The 24616-nt window shown below is 33.5% G+C and overlaps 1 protein-coding gene across 1 annotated transcript in view; it reads left to right on the forward strand.

Moving 5' to 3' along the window:
* The window catches only part of LOC132561536 (trichohyalin-like), a 58580-nt gene that overhangs the window by 4692 nt on the left and 29272 nt on the right, over window positions 1–24616 (forward strand). Inside the window, exons 7-33 of the mRNA XM_060226238.1 lie at window positions 154–325; window positions 631–788; window positions 1137–1348; window positions 4138–4252; window positions 4471–4561; window positions 7239–7491; window positions 8349–8473; window positions 8819–9022; window positions 9280–9470; window positions 10055–10180; window positions 10586–10742; window positions 10975–11094; window positions 11548–11658; window positions 16299–16452; window positions 16674–16803; window positions 17075–17249; window positions 17416–17606; window positions 18177–18371; window positions 18710–18833; window positions 19032–19145; window positions 19657–19772; window positions 19997–20169; window positions 20971–21187; window positions 21751–21906; window positions 22170–22325; window positions 23604–23807; window positions 24024–24186. Coding sequence (XP_060082221.1) covers window positions 154–325; window positions 631–788; window positions 1137–1348; window positions 4138–4252; window positions 4471–4561; window positions 7239–7491; window positions 8349–8473; window positions 8819–9022; window positions 9280–9470; window positions 10055–10180; window positions 10586–10742; window positions 10975–11094; window positions 11548–11658; window positions 16299–16452; window positions 16674–16803; window positions 17075–17249; window positions 17416–17606; window positions 18177–18371; window positions 18710–18833; window positions 19032–19145; window positions 19657–19772; window positions 19997–20169; window positions 20971–21187; window positions 21751–21906; window positions 22170–22325; window positions 23604–23807; window positions 24024–24186 — 4303 coding nt within the window. The remainder of the gene's footprint in view (window positions 1–153; window positions 326–630; window positions 789–1136; window positions 1349–4137; window positions 4253–4470; window positions 4562–7238; window positions 7492–8348; window positions 8474–8818; window positions 9023–9279; window positions 9471–10054; window positions 10181–10585; window positions 10743–10974; window positions 11095–11547; window positions 11659–16298; window positions 16453–16673; window positions 16804–17074; window positions 17250–17415; window positions 17607–18176; window positions 18372–18709; window positions 18834–19031; window positions 19146–19656; window positions 19773–19996; window positions 20170–20970; window positions 21188–21750; window positions 21907–22169; window positions 22326–23603; window positions 23808–24023; window positions 24187–24616) is intronic.

Raw genomic sequence — 24616 nt, forward strand, 5'->3', positions numbered from 1 at the left:
TTTTTCTTTTCATGTTCAAGAGATTTAAATGTATTTGAATTGGTGCCAGATTGTTTTTTTTATTACAGAATTGTTGGTCATTTTTAACACAAGAGAAAATTGTTAAATGTTTCAGTTCTCTCTATAAACTACATCATCTGTTGTGTTTTGTAGGCACTGATCTACATGCTGCAAGGACGTGACAGTGCTGTATACAAGGCCAACGCCAAACGTCTGAATGTAGAACAGAGGGCCAAGCGCCTAAAGACACTCCGTAACCAACACAAAAGTTGGCAGGACAATAAAAATAGTGATGTAGCTGTGCTGGAGAAAATTCTTCAGGAAGGTGTGGACTTAGAGACATCAACTTCTATTGATTGTAGGGAGTTAAGATCAGTGGGAATTGGGCAAAGTATTTGCTAGAATTTTGCCAGTCAGAGTTTTAGAGGTCTTCATGTACAGTAAATATTGCAGGACGTAAATTGATATCTCACAAAATATATTTGCTGCTTTTCAGTTCTAAGATGGGCCTGTGTGGATTAAAATTTGCAGCATGAAGTTGTCACATTATCTATTTTTGTCAATTATTGTTACACTCTGTTCTTATGTTTCATATTTAGTTGTACTATTAATCTTCTGTCATTCCAATAGCTGTTGGGCTGTGCTATGAGAGTCGACTTGAACAAATGCGTCTAGAAAATTACAAATTGTCTGAGGGGGAAGTCAATGAGTGTATTCTTGGAGACCTGGAACAGCAGCAGGAAGTGGAAGTGGAGATGAGGCTCACAGACATCAGAGGGAAAGCTGAGGTAGTTTAGTATGATTTTAATAAGAAAAAAGCAATCACACACCTTTGTCCAATAATGTTGTGATGATCAATTTGTCTTCATTAACATTAATCCTATTTGATCCTATAGCAATAAGAATTGAGTTCTAGTATATATATGTATATATATATATATATATATATATATATATATAATACATACATTCTTTAAAGAAGTTTTTTTTTTATATTTTGAGAATAACTATCTGAGTTAATGAATAGGATAATTTGTGTTATCTAACCTGTCCTTTGTAGTGATTTTGTTAAATAATCATGAACTATATTGATTACCATGTCAATTTGAGTAAAAGTGATTTTTTTATACTTATAGTCATCTGAAGCTTTGGTGTTAATCTTAGCTAAGGAAAACAAAGCACGAGTGCTGGAACATTTTGACAATGTAGCATTTGTGATCTTGGGTAAAGTAGAGGTACGAGAAGATGACAAAGATTACCTGTCAGCTTTGGAGAAAAAATACAATGCAATACGAGAAAAAATATTCAACATGGCATTGAGAGACCAACATGGCAGTGAGTGGAAAAGGTTGGTATATAGTCTCCTCTCTCAGTTGAAGCTGTGCAGACTCGCCTTACTCTTACAAACTAACTTCACATGCTTTTAGCCACAAGTAAATTTGGTAATGCATATAAAAATAATTAGAAAAGTGTTTGAACATTTACTTTATCATGTATGGCAGAGATATGAGGCATTTTCTTTGCTCTATTTTTGTTATACTACAGTGTGACCTATTTTCATTACCCTTCTAATTACAACCAAAATAACAAGGATGGAATTTGGATAAATTAATTGTTACACCACATGTGATACTTTGCAACAAATTCAACTTTTACCTCACAATACAGCAGCATGCAGCAATTATCTTGCATACATGTAGCGAGTGCTATTGTGCCAATAAAGACAAAACCGCTGGGTTCATTCAATGTTTAATCACTTATCGATGTAAAATAGACATTCTGGATATACAATAAAACATAATCAAACCCTCTTGCAAATTCACAAATCTCTCATTACATATTCAACATTTCATACTTCTCTCTCATTAACTCATTACATTTCACTGAGTGAAAGAATATTATTACTTCTACATTTGAATGAAATATAAGATCCAATAAAATACTTGATAACATGACAGTTCCAATAGTAATAGAGTGAAATCACATTTACAACACGTATCGTGCACTAACGTACAAGGCATATATTAACTTAGCAACACTCCACAATATCACATCGTCATTAATTATGGTAGAACTACAAATAAGAAATATTCCCTTATGCAATTTACAGAATATTTCAAGAAAGAAATGCATAATGCCTAAAATTTCATAAAGGATAGAATTAACAAATATCATAATACATATACATTGTTGATTTCAAATATTACCCTGAATGTTCAGTTACAGTTAAAACATTATTGCAACAATTATATTGTTCATTCAAACACTCATCACTCACAGGGGAGAATATATTAGAAGAGATACTTTAACTAGAAAGAAACAAAGTTAGAGAAAACTTACCAGAAAGATGAAACCCGATGAAACTGACATTTGAACACCCGTCTAACCCGCAAGCCAGGATTCACATGTACCCCGATATAGTAGTAGACAAAAGAAGTATACACAGGAGAAAATTCAACCAACCAAACAACTCCGTAAAAGTCAGTCAAATGTCACATGTCCAGTCGGTCAGTGAAAACTACTCACGTACACAAGTACATACATATACACTACACAAACAAAGAGACACGCTCGCCAATACGTATACACATTACGCACACATGTAAAAGATGACACTTACAATGTATTTGCAGTAATAGAATAACATGCACATGTATATAACCAGTACATATATATATATATATATATACAGTACAAAATATAGATATTACAGGAATCACTATACAAAATATGACCATATTACATACATTAAACCTTCAATCAGTCCAAACAAGATATTGTTCAATCATCAGAAATAATACATGTGAAAAGGAACTGGAGTCAACAACATCACAAAGTCATGACAAAGTAATTAAAATGTCTTAGCAAGCCAGGAACCTTCTGAACGATAAACACATATAAACATATATTGAGTAAGATATGATTATCTTTTTAAACGGTAAGAAGATGTTAATGAAATGTTAAAAAATGACAGGTTTCATTTTGTTTTTCATCCTGTTGAATGTCATGACAAAGAAATGATGTAAACCTGAAAAAAGCACATGTCTGCTTGCATCTTGACAGAAGTTGGCATTGACATATCAGTATGGAAAGTGTGAATTGAGACTTAGAGCTACAGATAAATGTTTATTAAAATCATCTCATTTCTGTTTATAAAGCATATCTATAAGTCTTTTAATCATTTATGTAATAGAAAAGAAAAGTCTTGGTGTGATTATTTTGTCTAAATGTGAAGTGAAGTACCATCTTTGACAACATATGCCAACGTTCTGTGCTGGGATTGCCTATAATACATCAAGATATGAAAAAATGGACACTGAAACAATTATTTAGTGATTTTTTGTGTATATTTTGACAGTATCAATTGCTTACAATGATCTTTAACAACCTGCTACCTGATTTACCATCATAGTGAAGAATGACCATATGGAGCGATAATTGTGATGCATCTATCCCTATCAATACTTCGGCATACCTACTCTTGTATTTATCAATGGTCTTAGTCCACATGATTGTATTGGCAAATCACCCGTCAAAATTTTCACATTTCTCTTAATAAGTAGAAAAAAAACTTTAAAATGTTTAATTATAATAAATCACAGGCTTGTTTCAACTGAATTGAGGTTTACTGTAAATTTGCTTTGTTTATACAGGTGATTTGCAGAAAGATTTTTTCAGATCACATCAAAAGCAATGAGAAATGACTTATGTAACATTTGTTCATACTAGAGAAATTCCACAATTCCTGACATTTGTTTATTTTCGTAAAAATGTAAATGTGTAACTTTCTGTCTTTTTGAAATTGGAAATGAAGATACTGTTATGAGAAACATTGTAGTAATAATCGTGTTGTAGCACTTTTCACAATAAACAAACAATGTTGAGATGTTATTGTGCTAATGGCAGTTTTTGTATGTCATCAATATAGGAATCATAGCAAAGATGTAATTTCATTATTGCATTTATTTCTTCAATGTAAGTATTGTGCTAAAATTTGATTGTGCCTATGAAACACCTGTGTAATCTCATTATATAATTAATTCTACATGGCCTTGATTTGTTGAATTATTGGGTATTAATTAGAATACAAAATATGTATGCTGGAAATATTGTTAACAAAATTTTATACAACTACAGACTTGCAGATGATAAAAAAAAGGAAGCACTGAAACAGAAGAGGAAAGAAGAGAAAAGATTGAGAGGAGAGGGAATGTTTGATGAAATGGAATCTCTGATTGGCCCCAAAAGCAAGGTTCATACTTCTTAATTTGTCAGAATGTGAAGTTATTCCTATTATGTTCATTGTGATAAATAATTTCATGTTTTCTTGAATTATAAAATAATTATCAAGAAATGAAATCATATAGTGGGAAGCAGTTGAACTCTTTTGAGATGAATAAAAATATTGTTAAAAACATAGGAAAAACAGTGGTTATGAAATAATTAAAGTGTTAATGTAAATATTTCTAGACTCTACCTTCATTGCGAAAAATGGTGGGAGAAGACAAACCTGAATTTGAGGTGAGGTTTGCAAGACAGAAAACCACAGGCAAGATTCAAGGTAATTCAAAACAGAATTTTTTTTTTCAATTGTACTCACAATTTTCTTTAACAAAATGTATTCTGTGATTTCCATATTGAGACATTTTTTACTGTTTGAACTGTCTGTACATGGATACAATAATTCTGAAGTGTCTGTACGTGGATACAATAATTCTGAACTGTCTGTAGATGGATACAATAATTCTGAAGTGTCTGTACATGGATACAATAATTCTGAAGTGTCTGTAGATGGATACAATAATTCTGAAGTGTCTGTACATGGATACAATAATTCTGAACTGTCTGTACATGGATACAATAATTCTGAACTGTCTGTAGGTGGATGCAATAATTCTGACCTGTCTGTAGGTGGATACAATAATTCTGAAGTGTCTGTATGTAAATACAATAATTCTGAACTGTCTGTACGTGGATACAATAATTCTGAACTGTCTGTATGTGGATACAATAATTCTGAAGTGTCTGTATGTGGATACAATAATTCTGAAGTGTATGTATATAGATACAATAATTCTGAAGTGTCTGTATGTGGATACAATAATTCTGAAGTGTCTGTATGTGGATACAATAATTCTGAACTGTCTGTAGGTGGATACAATAATTCTGAACTGTCTGTAGGTGGATACAATAATTCTGAAGTGTCTGTATGTGGATACAATAATTCTGAAGTGTCTGTACATGGATACAATAATTCTGAACTGTCTGTACATGGATACAATGATTCTGAAGTGTCTGTATGTGGATACAATAATTCTGAAGTGTCTGTATGTAAATGCAATAATTCTGAAGTGTCTGTACATGGATACAATAATTCTGAAGTGTATGTATATAGATACAATAATTCTGAAGTGTCTGTATGTGGATACAATAATTCTGAAGTGTCTGTATGTGGATACAATAATTCTGAAGTGTCTGTATGTGGATACAATAATTCTGAAGTGTCTGTACATGGATACAATAATTCTGAACTGTCTGTAATGGATACAATGATTCTGAAGTGTCTGTATGTGGATACAATAATTCTGGATACAATAATTCTGAACTGTCTGTATGTGGATACAATAATTCTGAAGTGTCTGTATGTGGATACAATAATTCTGACAATAATTCTGTCTGTATGTGGATACAATAATTCTGAACTGTCTGTACATGGATACAATAATTCTGACCTGTCTGAAGTGGATACAATAATTCTGAACTGTCTGTATGTGGATACAATAATTCTGACCTGTCTGTAGGTGGATACAATAATTCTGAAGTGTCTGTATGTAAATACAATAATTCTGAACTGTCTATATGTGGATACAATAATTCTGAAGTGTCTGTATGTGGATACAATAATTCTGAAGTGTCTGTATGTGGATACAATAATTCTGAAGTGTCTGTACATGGATACAATAATTCTGAACTGTCTATATGTGGATACAATGATTCTGAACTGTCTGTACATGGATACAATAATTCTGACCTGTCTGAAGTGGATACAATAATTCTGAACTGTCTGTATGTGGATACAATAATTCTGACCTGTCTGTAGGTGGATACAATAATTCTGAAGTGTCTGTATGTGGATACAATAATTCTGAACTGTCTGTAGGTGGATACAATAATTCTGACCTGTCTGAAGTGGATACAATAATTCTGAAGTGTCTGTAGATGGATACAATAATTCTGAACTGTCTGTCTGTAGTGTCTGGTGGATACAATAATTCTGAAGTGTCTGTATGTGGATACAATAATTCTGAACTGTCTGTATGTGGATACAATAATTCTGAAGTGTCTGTATGTGGATACAATAATTCTGAATGGATACAATAATTCTGAAGTGTATGTATATAGATACAATAATTCTGAAGTGTCTGTATGTGGATACAATAATTCTGAAGTGTCTGTATGTGGATACAATAATTCTGAACTGTCTGTAGGTGGATACAATAATTCTGAAGTGTCTGTATGTGGATACAATAATTCTGAAGTGTCTGTACATGGATACAATAATTCTGAACTGTCTGTACATGGATACAATAATTCTGAAGTGTCTGTATGTGGATACAATAATTCTGAAGTGTCTGTATGTAAATGCAATAATTCTGAACTGTCTATATGTGGATACAATAATTCTGAAGTGTCTGTATGTGGATACAATAATTCTGAAGTGTCTGTATGTGGATACAATAATTCTGAAGTGTCTGTACATGGATACAATAATTCTGAACTGTCTATATGTGGATACAATGATTCTGAACTGTCTGTACATGGATACAATAATTCTGAAGTGTCTGTATGTGGATACAATAATTCTGAACTGTCTGTAGGTGGATACAATAATTCTGAAGTGTCTGTATGTGGATACAATAATTCTGAAGTGTCTGTACATGGATACAATAATTCTGAACTGTCTGTACATGGATACAATAATTCTGAACTGTCTGTATATAGATACAATAATTCTCTATTGACTTGTGTGTGTAGTAAATAAAGAAAGGGTATTTACTTTGTTGTACATGTTATTTCATTGTATTTACGTAGAGCTGTAAGTGTTTTTCATTCTGACATGATTGTGTGCTATGTGCCGGATTGGTTTGTAGTGGTGTGTACATTCAAGCGCCATCTGTACTGTATGGCTGACAAAATTTACCTTTTGTTCCATCTTCAAGTATTTGCTTTACTTGCAGATGAAGTTCCAGCAGAGCATGTTATCCATACAAATCATCTTGCTGATTTGATCCCACGATATGATGGTGAAGAGGAGGCAATGTTGTCATGGTTACATGCTGATGAAACGAGCAAAATTCCCAAAAAGATCCAGAGACTGCGAATCCTAAGACTGAAACTTGAAGAATTCCTGGTGAAGATGGAGAATAAATTTGAAGTGGCAGCTCTTTTTCTGGGACTGTTTGAGAGAATTGAGGCTTCACTTCATGGAAGGTACACAGATATTGTTACATTTACCAGATAATTCACTATAACAAAAGAGACATTTTGTACATTAGTTATGTATTTAATCCATGTGTACATCCCTACATAATTTTTACAATACTACCAGTCTTTTGTATGTACATGTACTTTTCTTTTTGTAAGTGTCCCACTAGCATCTTCCATAGGCATGTTCTCCATATGACCAAGGATATTCACTTTTTTTGTTACCTCATGATGAATGTCTGGGAGGGGATACAGGGATGTTCCTGTACCTAAAATAATGCTTATACTTAGAGTCTAGCTTTACATCACAGATACTGTTTTTAGAAATTCTTTGACAACACTCAACACTCAGCAGCATTCTTTGAGGGATTTTGATCTGCGGTAACTTTATATATTTATAAAAGACCAGTTTATTTTAGAGAAGTTCAAATTACAGGGTCAAGATCAAGTTTATCGTTACTATTTGTAGAAATTCGTTGACAGCACTCCAGCAACATCGTACGTTATGAGGTTATGATCAAACTTCTCAAAGTTATCCATTTTCTGCCATCTTTATTGCACATCATTCATGTTTTTGGAATATGAGGATATCGATATTGCTTGCAACGCCTTGTATCTTACCTACTCTACTTTTTATTGGGACTGTCCTAAGTTTTCATTTTCTCATGACTCTGACAGATGCAAAAATTTGAATAGGTTTGAAAATTTATTTCATGCACTTTGATAGTTACACCAAATTTGATTATGAATACCTTGTATGTTTTTTGCTGTCATTTAAAACAAATACATCAAGACAATTTTTGTTTGCAAAAAATCTTTTTCATTTGGTGGTAATTAATGCTTTGGATGTGTTGTATCACCAGACATGTAAGTGACAATGAGAGGCAGAAGCATTTAGCCACCAAACGTGTACAGATACGACAACAACGTCTTCTTCATCAGGAGCCTTACAAGAAATACAGGGAGACATCAGGCAAGCCTAATGCTGGTATGTGTCCTACATGTATCTCATGATTCTGTATCAGACAAACTCTAATGAAAGTCAGTCCATTAATGTGCTGTAAATGTGAAGGGGGTCTTTCCAAAAATTTCCTTGTAATGGTGAATCCTTCTTTGATTTCTCTCATTAAATTTAAATTACTGTTTGGTAATGTTAGGAAAACTGTTTACAGCTAAGACATACCTTATATTTTTATAGACAATGCATAGACATTGATGAACAGTTGAGTTTTGTTAAGTACTTCAATATCTTTGTACTTTGTACCCTTCTCTACCATAATGATATGACAAAATGTGTTGATAAGCAGCAAGTTCTTCATTAAATCATGTACAGGTGACATGGGCGGCTGGCAGGTGGCATACTTGTCAGAAGTGATGCTGCGCCATAGTGAGGAGAGAGAGCAGCTGCTGCAATTTCTCCAGGACGAGGGACTAGAAGATCTAACAGAAGCTGCTTCACAAATCTCTGATGAAGATAAAAAAAGTAGACTGGCTGAACTTCACAGCAAACGTAGAAAGCTCAACCTTGAGAACTCAGGTAGAGTGAATATTCTCCTTATTATGTTCTACTTCCAAAAGTAAAGGACAAATAATTAGATTTATTCAAGGAAATGTTTCAATGTAAATAACTGTGGTAAAAGATAAATTTGAACTGGAAATGTTAAATTCTAGTAATTAGACTCAATGTCGACTGTTATATTCCTTCAAAATTGTAGGTTTTTTAATAGTTCAGAGTTTTGAGTTTAAATCAGTGTACTTTTCACTGAGTTTCTTTAAAAATCTTTGATAAAACAGATGACAAAGAGGAGTATATATGTGTCCTGGAAGAAGCAGTGGCTATACGGGCAGTATGCAAAAAATCTGAAATGGAACAGTTGTCAAGGAAACAGGTATCCATGGAAGAAGTAACTGTGAGCTTGTTGACCGAACTCCAAGAGGAACAGGACCGGGAACTAGCCACATTGTTGGGAATGATAGGGAGGCTGGTTAGTGTAGTTCACATATTTGGTTTTTAGATTTGAAAGATAAAAAGGTATCTATGTACAAATGTCAGTCCTAGTGATTTCCTCTCATGTGTGAAAGTCTGAATTCACGAAAAATAAAAAATAAAATCAGAAAGGCACAGATATAGGGCAAGATGTGCATGAATTGGATCAGATACTTTTTTGTGATACTGCATCTTGCATCAGGAGAGATTTCTGTTGACTTTTGTCATTTTAAAGCATTATTAATCCTTTTTTTTTGTTGTTGTTGTTTGCAAAGGCTAAGTAAAATAGGGTTGTACTGTATTGTTTCATTAGTTCTTAAAATCAGAATTGTGTCCATGTTAGCACATATTGCAATGTATAAATTTAAAAATAAAAACTGTATCACATTTATTTGAAAATAGGTTTTGATATCAACAGATAATGTAACTGTTATTTAAGCATCAAGTCAGTACCTTTTATCACCTTACTTTATAGAACATGAATAGATTTCAGTGTAGATTAGACTCATTAAATTAATGAAAATATGCAACATCAGATATGGCAAGTCTTTTCATTTGAAAACATCTCTTTGGACCTGGTAGGAAGAAGCTGATTTAAAAAAAAAACATGAGAGTGAGGAAACGCAGAGAAAACAAGGATCGTTTGGCAATGTGTTTGTTGTCCTAACACAGAGTGAGGGCAAGGCACATGAAACTGAACTTGTCAAGGTACAGTATGACTGTAGAATGTTATATTTGTACATCTATTGTAATGATTCATTTAAGATTTTGATTTCCAGTTTTAATTAAAATTTTCAATTTATGAATTATTTAATTTTCTATGAAAACCAAATGATTATTATAGTCTCAATTACTACTTTGCTTTGTGTTTGCCACTTATCTCTTCAGGAAAGGAACAGGACACACAAATCTTGGTGGAATATTACCAGTATTCATCAAAAATGAAGAAATGTTGATTTTGTGTGGTACATTCCCCAAAATGAAACAAAATAATAAAAAAAAAAATTAATTTAAATCATTTTACTTTTTAAAGGATTGCTAAGAGCAAACTCTTTTCATTTATTTTATAAACAGATAAATGTTGGAGACATCATCAGATATGTTTTTTTATAGGCTCTGGAGGCTAAATACAATCAGCTTCAAGAATGTGTCCTTTTGGAATGTCTGGTCCAAAGATCAGGGAGGACCAACTGGGAAAAAATGTCAGAGAGAGAAAAACAACAGAAGCAGATAACGTTGAGACAGGAAGTCAACAGTTACAGGGCTACAGGTACAGTAACAGTTTATTAATTATGCACATGTAATAGAATTCACTACCTATCAGAGCCAACAACGCATCAGTATACTCAGGAATTATCTAGTACATTGTATTAATAACACTCAAACGGAAAATAGCTTAAAGATTTATGTATCTTTATAACAGACAGAAGCAAATATTCAAAGTTTTCATTTTCGATAGATACCAACCTAATTGCCACTTAATATATCAATTGACTTCACAGGTAACACTGTTGGAATGTGGGAAGCTTTAGGAAACATTACATCAAGGGAGACAATCCTGGCTCTAATGGGGATGATGAGAAATGAGTTTGCTGTTGCTATTAGCAACCTTGAAGATCCAGGTAAAAAAGAATTAGTGTTTAAAATATTTTTTTGTCAATGTTGTAATTGTGCATGACTGTTGATGTTAAAGTATGTGACAAGGTTAGGTCAGGGCTTTAAAAATTCTCTCTTGAACACTTTTGTAGACTAGATCAAAATTCGGTACGAATCAGTGTTAAATTTTATCATTGGAATCTTAACCTTGTTTACAAATGCCCTGATTGATGGTCTACTGTAGTGTAAACTAGGATCGAGATTGTGTTTCCAATGTTAAAATGTGTTAAATTAAACCTTTAATGTCTTCATCTTGATTTGTTTTTTCTCTGCATTTGATATCGGACCAGTCAAACCTGTCCAGTAATTTATTCTTATTAGAGAATAAAGCAAGATATGATAAGCTGTGATACGTGTGACTAAAACTGAACTGGAGGTATTAATCATGATAAACGATATCTTTGTATACTTCTTCACAGATGTTGACCAAGTTATTGAGAAAAGTTATGAAGAAGAGAAATGTAACCCACTGATTGACATATGGCAGAGGTTTGAGGATGAGAAGTCGAGCTTGTTGCAAGCTCTGAAAGGTTGGTGGGATCTTATCTTGTTACAAGACATCTGTGTGTTCTAAGCAGCTGCAATGATCATTCAATATGACAATATAGGAAATAGGAATCCTCAATATATAAGATAATAACGTAGCAGCTAAAACAAAATTTAATATATATTTATTCTTTCTAAATTGCCGTGAGATATACGTAGATTTTTGTTCACAAAGTTTTGAATTTCATTTCCAAAATTGTAAAATGTCACCTTACAGAGGTGTAGTAAGTTCTTAAATGTTGATAATTTGAAAAGGGGCCAGGTCTCAGATAATATTGGTTTTTATTTTAACTCAGGATGTTTATAAAGAATTATTTCACATTTTGCTGTTAACCATTTTGGTAGATAAACATATTCAGTAAACGGAATTATACATGTCTTAGACATCACTTTTGAAGACATCACACGAACTACGGAGGGCTGTCAACATCCTGTGCTTTTATCAAATCTAGAGCTTTGATTAGAACAGGTTGAGTGTAGGCAGCAAGTATTAGGTGTCTGATGATACTGGTAATTTAACCAGGACACAGTTCATCAAAGCTTGATTGGATCAGTGGCTAATTGGTGTTTACGGTCAGGATATTCAGGACAGATTTTTCAAAAATAATTTTGTAAATAGGGATTTAAAGAGACATCTGAAACTTGACAAAAAAAGCATTCAGTATTATGGGGCAATGTTTAAAATTTAACGTACCAGTATTTATATGCTGCACACCTGACAACATTTGAACATTGGAATCCAAGAATGTTTACTGAAATATGATTCATATTTACATATACATATACCCAGTAATGTAATGAGCTTATCACATATTGTACAAGTGGTAGTTACATATTTTGTGATAGGAAACTAAGCCACTATTTTCATGAAATAAATAAACTTGTTGCCATTGTATTTGGTAAAAGTATTTGAAACAAAATAATTCACAAATAGTCACAAACATTCGAATAAGCAGATATTCACCAACATTTGAATATGGGATAATTCACAAACATTTGAAAACAAGATAATTCATTAACATTTGAATAGGGAATAATTCACAAACATTTGAAAACAAGATAATTCATTAACATTTGAATAGGGAATAATTCACAAACATTTGAATACAAGATAATTCATTAACATTTGAATAGGGAATAATTCACAAACATTTGAATACAAGATAATTCACTATCATTTGAATAGGGAATAATTCACAAACATTTGAATACATATAATTGAGAATTATCTGAATACAAGATAATTTACAAACATTTGAAGGGAATAATTCACAAACATTTGAATACAAGATAATTCATTAACATTTGAATAGGGAATAATTCACAAACATTTGAATACATATAATTGAGAAGTATCTGAATACAAGATAATTCACTAACATTTCCCCTCTACAAGTTTCATGTTTCAATCTTTTTAAAAGGATTTCAGATAGAATTTTGGTGACATTATCAACACCAAGTTGTTTTATACAATACAATAAACATTTCTGACTATTATTATTCATAAAGGTATGAGTATAATTCTCCAAACTATGGATATTGTATACAGGGAACATTCTTATTTGCCATCACAGAAAATCAGTCTTTTTCACCCAGTATTAATTTCAACCTAAACTCCACAAAAGTACTATATTTCAGTGTAAATATCAGACTTTAGGCAACATTTTATGTTTATGCTATTGATAAAATGTCAAAACAGGCAAAAGTTAAACAACTGCACCCCACGTTAAGCAAGGTACAGTTAAGGAGGTATCTTGTCTAGGGGAGACCCTCCCTGTAGGTGGACAGCCAAACTTGCCAGTTTTCCAAGCCTCTGATATATCTTGTAGACTGCTCTCTGTGCTGTAGTACTCAGCATTTGTAGTTGACAAGGTCACCAAGGGATCTGTGTTAGTAGATGATATGACCTTGAAGTATTTTAAGGTCATTGAAGGCATAGAAGTACTGCTGACACAGGTACCACCAGTAGTATATGTTGTGACCCTATAGTTGTAGAAGATATCCCCAAGTGGTATCTGGTTGCTAGGAGACTGGTAGGTGAAGGTGAATACTACAGAGGTGGTTGATGGAGCTAGTGGTAGGTCTGAGTTGCAACTGGTTGTTATGGAGACAGGAGTGGTTGCTGTAGAATAACAGGTACCAGTCTCGGGGGATGTAACATCACTGGCCGTGGTAGCTTGTACCCACACCCTTGTGTTCGGGCTGGAATTGTATGTTACACTAACTACAACTGCTGCTGATTGACCATTGGTCAGTGAGAGTATATCTGTAAGCTTTATGTACTCTCCACTGTTCATACTCACAGGTTCATTGACACCAAAGTTCATGTATATTCCGGCATTAACAAAGTATTTTTCAGTGTCATATTCTAAACTATTGAAACTTTTTGGACTGTAAAGTTTTACAACATTTCTAGAATCGAGAAAGAAATGAGTCAAACCGAATACCAGGAGAGAACCAATCAATAAAATGGACAGACCTATTCCTATGGGGATTTTCAGCAGATGTGCCTTTCCATACAATTTTCCTTTTGATTTGTTGTACAAAGTGTTTGCAATTGCTAATCCTATGAAGGTAAGAACCTTCACTATGGCTGCTAAAGCCTTGATCAGTTGAAGTATGCTTACAGAATTCTCCCAACATCCTGCAATGTATACATTCAGAATGATCTGTGGCACATTTTCAGTCCATATGGAGATTACACTGACAACATCTAGTGACCACAAGGGGAGATAATCCTCTTTGACGATGTCTATAATATTCAGGACCTGGTCTGTGATGTAAATCAGACTCCCAATGATAGCAAAAACAAGAAGGGATGTTGAAACTCCATTCTTAAATGGTCCAAAGACAAGTCCTTCTTGTAGGGCACTGATTTCGTAATACAATAGCCAATCACAGATGAGGTCAAATGTGTTGATGAGGAAACCGACCACAAATCTGATACACTTAAACTTAGACACCATTATGTCATGTTAGATATAGTGAGAAATAGTAATCCCTGTACTGTTGTAAGAAGTATTTTTCCCTTGAAGTTGTCGATGTTGCTTTTCTCAGTTTGTATAAAGTTTTTCTGTCTGGTTGAAAGATGATTAGATTTTACAAAACTTTATGGAGAAACTCTTTCCTGTATAGACTTGCCTGCAAACTCCTCTCTTAACAACAGTTAAGATACTGAACATCAGAACACAACATATCTCAATGAACAGGGATTTGGCACAAATTCCAACCCATAGTGACAAGTCACTATAATGTATATATATGGACCATGGGTTGGAAATTTATGCCATGTTCCTGTGCCACCACTTGTAATACACTATGTACATTATTTTACATACATATTTTATTGATTTGCGTCAGTTTATTTATCTGTCTGTTGAATCTGTGAATTCCACTATATACTTGTTTTAAGTCCATTTACATGGAAAATGTGATATAGCCTAATAGCTTGAGTGCTTTTTTTTGGCTACTTTTATCTGTTTAAATTAAAAACTTTATCACAAGTGGCATTCTGCTTCATGGATGTCCTAATTCAAATCATGAATATCAATTACAGACTTATCACATAGTTTAAAAAGTTCAATGATCTGGAAAGGAATGTGAATATTTGCATAATTAGAACATCAAATTGATGATTTTCTTCTTTTTACTGTGTCCTTTAAAATTAAAAGCCTAAGGAATCACACATTTATTTCCTTTTGTGAGAGTTATTTTGCCTTTCTAAACATAGTGACAAGAATTGAAATTCATACATTGATACACCTGCCATAAACCAACAGCTATCACAAGTAAAGTTAGTAACAGTAAAGTTTTGCCCAACCAGACACAAAACACATGTAAGCCTATGTAATGCATTGTATCCTCTAATATAAAGGATGATAATAAGTTTGAATAACTTTGATCCATTTTCTGGATGAAACTGAGTTAAAAGCTATGAAAAGTATCTTTAAAAATATAAGATGCCAAGATCTGTGATAGAATTTTGACGATGATGTTGCTTGTTGAACACTAAGAAATCTTTCCCTACTGAACTAAATAAGGTAAAGGCATATTCTCCTAACTGACATACATTTTTTTTCACATACATGTCATTTTTGTAATGTTATGGAGAATTTCTGAACACAAACATTGAAATTGCTGAAGAAATTGTCAGACACAGATTTTTGTCCTTCTATACAATGTACAATCACTCAGCTTTATGCCTGTACTGGTAGTAGCAATGATAATGGAAGTAGACAAAGATCTATTAACCCCTGACAATAGTGACCATGTAAACTGACCATTCATGTCATGGAGTTAGGAATAACTTATCACACATGTATATCAGTATATATTGTATTAGGATTGATCAAACAATATCCATGATGTTTTGTTGTTATTATTTCTAAAAAACATTTGAATAACTGGTATCATGAAAAAATGTCATGAGACTATCATACAGAATTGTAAACTTTAATTGTTGCGATAGCAATCTCTTATACAATATATTTGAATGTGTTTTATACCTTTACCAATATTACTTGAAGATGCATTTAATCCTGAAACAAATGAAGTAAATGATGTATTAATTGAGGAAGAATAAAAAATACGTAATTAACCCTTTGTTTGGCTATTGTTTTTGTAGGAACACTGGAGGAATATATGGAGGAGAAAAATCAGGAACTACATTTAGTGAGACTTCATAGAGAATATCTACTTGGTTGCCGTGACAACAACTTTTCTTTTGCTGCCATCTTGGTAGGCTTGTCTGAGAGACAGAGTCCAAATGGAAAACCAAGGTAAGGAAAACTTTCAGTGTTTATATATTAGAATTTTTCTACATGTCTTGCAGAATCATTTCTATATTTTTCCTCGGATAAACATGTATTAAGTTGTAATGTTAATTTATCATTGTACCTGTTTTATTTTTCCTATACTTTGCACTGAATCATGAGTTTGTTAATTGTGGTTTTTCTGTGTTGTAATATTGCAATTCCCTGTTAAACTTTGTATGTTCTAGGCTGACTGGGGATAAGGGCCGCTATGATAGACTGGCAGAAATGCAGATGGAAGCTCTGTCTTCAGGTCAGAAAAGGTCACCAGAACAGAAAGACGAAATCATCAAAAGCACTGTGAAGGTGTCACAAATGGTATGTCATCACAGGTCATGGAACTGTTCACACAGTTATCTGGTCTGATAATTGTTGCTGATCACTGACACAAACAAAATTAGCCCTTACCATCAAATGGTCATTTAATGTATTCAATGCTGATTTCAGAGAAGCATTAGGTAAGATAATCCTGTTCTTAGAAAATGTGGCTCAAAATGTTTTATTACAATTAATTAATAGTTCATTATCCTAAGCATTTGTTCTAAATTTTCAACTTGGTTTAAAATCTATATATTCTTTGGATCACCAGGACAATGTGATGCAGATGCTGGAAAGAAAACATAGAGATGAACATAGTTTCTTTCACCGTCTATTAATTGAGAATGCTAACAGAGAACTTCTGGAGGAAGTGATCGTCTTGTCTCAGCAGCAGCGTAAGGAGAGACTGTCTCAGTTGTTGGTCAAGAGAGAAGCTACACCACTGGGTATGTACACTGAATTTAATCACAATGATTTTTGGTTATTTTGAGATTAATCTCTTTGACTTACAGGATATGATGAAATTCAGACTAACAAGAAAATATAATAATTGTTTAGCCTGAACAGCAATATTGTTAAATTACATCAGGTTTCTATTTCTGTCCCTTACAGATCAACAGAAGGAACACTGGTATCTATTCCTGGAAGCTGTGGTGGTAAAGCGTGAACTTTGTCGGGAGAGATTAACAGGTGATCAAAAAGAGGAAGTGAATGATGACATCATTAACCAGGCTCTGTTTTCTGACCTCCTGTCTCAACAGAACAGGGAATCCGAGCAACTTTTCCAACAGATGGCTGACATGGTAAAGATTTTTACATTATAATGGACTCATATTAGAATAACAATAACAAGCATATGCTTCCAATTATTATTTCTTCAAAAATGAACAACTTCATATTTGTTCACATAAACATGTTCAACTTTACTGGCTTACACATGACTTAGTTGTATTCAAAGTATTTTTGAAAAATGCATATGCTTAAAAATTTATGAAAATAATTTACTAACAGCCTGGTTACCTTTGTGGTATGATTCCTGTTGTACAGATACATACATGATATGACTATTCATCACAGTGAATTACCTTCTGTAGAGATCACTATTACTGTTTACAAAGAAAAGTTTTCTCAGGAATTTTATGTGTCAGATAAAGACATCCATTTTGTCACTGATAAAAAATCACCCTGATATACAAAACATGTATTTTAGTTTTGATATCAAAGATCTGCCCATGGACAGAAGGGCAAAGTAAGCAAGAGTTAAACCGCTGCTAACGTTTCTTCATATGCGGTAAGCCTCTGAAGTCATAGTTTTAGTTATTATTCAGGTTGTACGAGACTGTTATCTCCGCCTTTGAAACATTTTTTTTCAGACCTGGGAGGAATTAAACACATTGCAGTCAGATGTTATACAATCCAGAAGAGTCAACGCTGCTGAAAATGTTGCAGTTGTGGTTTTCTCCCCTGAATCCACAGATGGCAGCAGTGACACAGAACTACTTGAAGCTCTTGATGGGAAATTTGATGCCCTGAGGGACAAACTTTTGGCTGAAGCTCTCATAAAACAAGTAGGTCTTTTGCTTAAGTAATAGAAGCTATTTTGAATTCACTATTAAAACTTAAGTTGACATGTTTCAGAAATTCAGTTTCAGCTGAAAGGGATTGCTGAATGATGGCATGAGAAAACATAACTGGTGTTTTTTGTTTTAGTTAGTTTGTTTATTTTTTGGCCTTTTTTCCATTTTCCACAGGTCTTCTTGCAGCTTGAAATATTAAATTATATCTTCTTTGGCCTATTCTCAAATTCTTTTCTTCTGACCTTCTGCATCATGAACGTTTTAAAGATGTTGTCAAGTCTAAAGTTTGATTTATGGAAAACTATTTTGTCAATGTTCTATATTTACAGCTTGGCGAGGCTGATTGGAAGCTGATGTCTGAGAAAGAAAGGCAAAAGAAGCTCATGGAACTCAAACTTAAGGAAAGACAACTCAGACGAGATGGAAAATTTGATGAATTGGCAAGGATACTTGGTAGGATTCAATTGTAAAATGGTCTCTATAAAACAATTTAGTGTATACTTCAATATTTCAGTATTCAACATCTTTGCAGCACAATCAATGTGGTCAGCTCACCTGATGTCATTAAATAGGTAGTTAACATTGTGTGATTAAGTATTGGTTTTCATCAGAGCTATGTGTATTAAGGTTATTCATCCCTGTGTCCGACAGGAGATGCATTTGAAGACCAGGAGCTGTTAAAAAAGCTGATGGGAGAATCGAAGGAAGAACAAGAGAGAAAGATGAGAGAGCGACTGGAGAAGCGGAGACAAAGGAAAGCTCAAGGTTACTATAGTAACAACTGGCCTCGTTTGCAATGAATTCCCATATTAAATTTTTTTCCCTTATAAACATTGATATATGTAAAAGATATGGAGATACATTACATTACCTAAGTGGAAAGAAAATTTATCATCAATGTTTTAAAATTTGATGAAATTACAATTATTGTTTTATGAGATTATATGTGGATTTGTCAATATATTTAGAATGACTATTCGTATAGTATGATAACTTGAATACTTGCAAAGGTTTTTATTCTATAGGTGATTCAGTTAATCAATATTTTTAAGAATTCCCAATAGGAATAATTCAGACTCAATGATTCCTAGAAAGTGAAACAGATAGTAATTAAACATACATACATTTTTACTGGACATAGAATTTTCTCCCCAAAGTTTTAGCAAAACTAGAATATGGACAAACAAATTGTCATTAGATTAATACATAACAGTTTGGAGCTGTGATATATAAGTCTGATTACTGTAAGTTTTATGTTGTTGTGGTGTTTAACTAGGTCTGTCTGATGAGGAATGTGATCGACTAGAGCAACAGGATATAGAGAAGGAAGAAGTAGAGGAGAGGAAACGTAGACGCAATATTCTGGGTGACCTTCAGCATGCATATGAACATGTCAGTTCTTTATACAGCCTTAATTTACAACTTTTGAAATCAGAAATACCAAATCAGTTTTGCTTTCACTTTAGTTACTGTATAGCATAACAGTTTAAACTCTGAATGTTATCTAAATCAAACGGGGATTATTATAGGAGATGTTTGGTCAGCTTGACATTTCATCATGCTGTTTTTTTACAACTGCCAGTTTAATCCTTGTTTTTTCTATACCATGTACGCAGGAGAAGGATGAGTTACTCAGGCGGCTCAGAGAGGGAGAGGATAAGTTCTCAAAGGAAAGAGAACGTCAACTACAGTTAATGAGACTGAAACGTGATGAGCGCAGGGCTCGCCAGGAGGACAAGTTTGACTCTGCTGCTTTAGTAATAGGCATGGCCAAAGAGCGGGATGACAAGTCAGTGAACAGTTCATTCTTTAATTTATAGATGTTTGTAATAAAAATAAATGTTATTTTGTCACACCTTTTTCTGCACCAACAAATATAGTCATTTACGATGCATGCCGACAATGAAACCCCATCATGACACTATTACAGTGACATGTGGTGTATAGATACTGTGATACAGTCTTATACACCATATTGATGTAAGTGTACAGTATATCTGTTACTAGAAATATCTATTGCTGTTAAAGTTTTATTCTTTTTGACAACTAATTAAAGTGAGGAAAAACATTTTGGATGCTACAATAAAGACATATGTCAGAAAAAATAATAAACTGGGTAGAGTGCCATTTTTGATAATAATAAGCAAATATTGAAGCAGATAGTTAACTTGCAAAAAAATAGAATATTTTGACACTTAATGCCAGTTTACCATTTACATTTCGCGATATTTTATAATGACATGGATTCTTATCGACCTTCATCATATATTAAACCACAACAATGCCTTGTGATATTCCCACTTTTGTTTAATAAAATTTTCAGTAGGCATGCAATCAAATACTGTCATTATCCTGTGACATGCTTCCCACCACTATTGATTTTGAGCCAAAAATTATTTTTTAACCATCTGGGTTTTTTTGTAGGATATGTAAAGCAAATCGGCATAAAATTTGTGCATATTTCTGACCAAATAGTAACTATCTAGTATCAAGGTCATCAAAGTGGTATCATATCAAGTGTCTAGAAAATAAAAAGTTTATTCATCAAAACATTATTATTGTTTTAGAATTATGTTTTAATTATCCACAGAATGAAAGAGGATATGGAGGAGGAGAGGAAGAGACAGATGCGACTTGCAAGAGAGAGACTGGAGGCAGCACGACGTAGGAAAGCAGCTGGACAGACGCAAGATGACGATAAAGAGCCTGAAATTAATATTGAAACAGAGGACAAGATAGTATTACGAGAGGCAGTAACTATGGCGGTGGACAAACGCCATCAGAAGGAGAGACAGCTCCTTATCCAGGTAGTACTCCTCTCACATGATTTCACTCACTAGGACAAATTTAAGGCAACATTAGTCAAATTGGTTGTATATATAAAGTTAAAGAACATCATTGTCAAAAACAATTCACATGAAGAGTCACTCTATATAATATGTATTACAAGTTTAAAAATGTTGATGTGGTACTTGTAATTAATTTGATAATTCAATGAGTTGTTATTGAGAAAAGTGGGGTATCAAAATATTCAAGTCAGTATTCCATTTTAGATTTAGAAGATCATAAGAAATTATCATAATTGCTCAAAACATTTTGTGTGAGAATTTTAATTGAGTCTTTGATTCAAAACTTTGAACTGAGGATTCAGTCTTTCTAATATTTTGATTGGCTACAAGTTTGTGTTAACAAAAGAATAATGAAATTCAAATTTATATGGGTTTTACAGATTTGACAGTGCTTTGAATAATAACAAATATTTTGCTGAATTTTAAATGATCTGTGACCACTTTTCATCACTGTAAAGCTGAAGAATACTAGGGAAATTGTGATTCTAAAGGTATGTTTTGTTAAAATGTCAACATTACAGGTTCTTGATGAGAGCTCCAACAGTTCACTGAAGGAAAAGATACGCAATATGTCAGAAGAACAAAGGAAAGACAAACTAGCAGAGCTTCAAGAACTACGAAAACTTTGGAGGGATGGGGACGTAAAGGATCAAGAGGAACAACTAGAAATATTTAGGGTTGGTATTCGTCCTAGAAATTTTAAACCAAAATGTTTTAATCTAATTTCCACTAGAAGTGTCATGTGTGTTATAAGAAATCCCACTTATTTTAATTACCTATATGGAAATTTGGGTAAAATCTAGGACTCAATATGATGACATTTTTAAAATGTTGCATTTTAAAGTTAAAAGTTGCACCATTGTTGAAGAACATATCCTATACTTATATGTACATATGCAGTCTTATCAAAATTCATTTGAGGTTTGTTCTTGACTTGTAGGAAGCTGCTTGTATTGAGATGGAAAGTCTGATAGAAAAGATGAGGTCAGAAGGTCATGACCTTTCTGAAGATGATGTTAAAGTTCACATTCTCTCCAATCTCCAGCAACAACAGGACAGTGAGAGTCGCCTCCTCTTGGCAGATATTCAGAATAAGGTAATCAAAATGTTTATGATATCACGATGAGTCGTAATATTATGATCATTAATTAAAGTAATCTTTAACTCACTGCAGCATCACAAAGTGAAAACTTTGATTATTTGAGTTATTAGATCATCTGACCTAAAGCCATTGTGTTTTGTCCGTTGTTGTGTGCCATCCACTGTGCATAAACTTTTTTTTTCAAATGACTTCTCAAGAAGGCTCAGGGTACTGATACTGGGCCTGTAGCATAATGGGATGAAGGGCTACTGAGTTTGTTAAATGAATTACCTTGACCCACTTTCAAGGTCACAGGGATAAAATGTGTTGAAATATTTAAATGACTTCTTCTTAATGACTAAAAGACCAAGGGTCTTGATATTGGGCCTGTTGCATGCTTATTCAACAAGCAATATGGCCAAAGTTATGGCATTTGTGTAGTGCATGTACCAAGAATATGATTTCAAGTTTGCAGAAAATGTTTTCGTGAACCAACCAATGCTTTCTATGTAAGTTGTAGTGTAGTTGAACAATTTATTTTAGGCCTATCTGACTTCTTTCATATATATATATAGGTCTTTATAGTCAGATGACCCTTAAGGCCTGTAAGCCTCTTGTTTTTAATTATTTTAACCCAAAAATGTGCCCTCATTCGTTGTCTGATCCTAAGGTTGAAAGGAAGAGATCCCCTAGTCGTGGTAGTTAATACATTGATATTACAAGCATTAAGGTTGTGTAATAGGATCTGGTAATTATAGTGAAAAATGTTTTGTCCATGCTTGAGCGCAAATTAGCAACATTCTCAAAGCAGACACCTTACCACTAGACTAAAGGGAAATGTCCACCAGTAGAGACTAGTAAGATGACCTGAACTCTCAACTTTGACCTTGCTCCTTCCTTTACCAATGCATTGTCCCCATTGAAGCTGGGATTGCCACTATTTACATCACAAATTAGACAGGAAATTTCATTAGCCAAGACCAGTAAGGTATTATGTACCATCAATTCTACACTCGCATAACCATAAATATGTACAGACATTATTAAATTCACTCATTTCCTTTGTTGATAAGATTACGGATTTCAACTCTTTTAAATGAATTTTTGAAGTTGTGGAACACAAGAGCCTTCCAACGGTAATATTCCTCCATTACATTGAGAATTGAGCTGCATCTGGCACCTCCAAATGGGGCAAAATTACATCAACTTTCACTGTTATTCAATATTCTTAAGTTCTTAAGAAAAGTTTCATATAAAACATTGATTGATTTTTGTTGTAAATCACTATTTCAGGACCCAAAGACTTTACAACAAATTGTTCAAGTACAAAGGATGCTGCAAGAGGAAGGTTGGAATGACAATGTAGCCTTTGTACTTCTGGGAAAATCTCAGAGAGAGGTTGAAAACGAGACTGAAGCTGATGAAGACCCAGACAAACAACTGGTTGATGCTCTGGAGCAGAAATATGACGCACTGAGAGAAAAACTACTTGAGGCTGTAAGACATTGTACTAAAAAGATGGTCCTATAGCTACATTTTATATCAATTGAGAATTGAAGGCCTACAGTGAACCACTTTTAGAGATTTGTCAATTCCAGAAATTATGTAAAATGCTGTATATTAAAGAAATGTAACTTAACTAAATAAATCAGATGACTTTACCATGCACTTATGATTTTCAAAATTGTGGCTATTTCTTGGAATGTGTTTTAGGCTCTGATCAAAGGGATGGGTGAGGATGAATGGAACAGGCTAAGTGATAAGGAGAAACAAAAGAAACTAATAGAACTGAAGCTGAAAGAGAGAAAACTGCGGGAGGATGGTAATCTGACTGAAGCAAACCAGCTGTATGGAGATCTCACAGAAAACAATGAAAGTACGTCTATTTACTGTGTTCACTTAAAAATGTAGACCTCCACCACTTTTCAGCAATGTGTAGATGTATTTATCCCTTCTCTGTCTTTTATTTTTCACCTGAATTCGTCATGGAGAAGTTAGGTTTTTTCACTGTAACTTGTACTATAAACACTGCTGATGAATTATACCCTATACTTAGTAAAGTGGATAGATGTGTCTTAAGTATATATTTAAGGAACCCCTCAATCAGTTGGAGTACATAATTACGTCATAGAGTAACAACAGGTTAGAATTTAGTGACCAATCAAGGTGAAGTGACCAGATCCCCTCAAACAGTGGGAGTTCATAATTACCTCATAGAGTAACAACAGGTTAAAATTTAGTGACCAATCAAGGTGAAGTGACCAGATCCCCTCAATCAGTTGGAGTACATAATTACGTCATAGAGT

This window comes from Ylistrum balloti, unplaced genomic scaffold (assembly GCF_031769215.1).
Source record: "Ylistrum balloti isolate Yb309-2 unplaced genomic scaffold, AGI_CSIRO_Ybal_v1 Utg371224, whole genome shotgun sequence".
Classification (NCBI taxonomy): domain Eukaryota; kingdom Metazoa; phylum Mollusca; class Bivalvia; order Pectinida; family Pectinidae; genus Ylistrum; species Ylistrum balloti.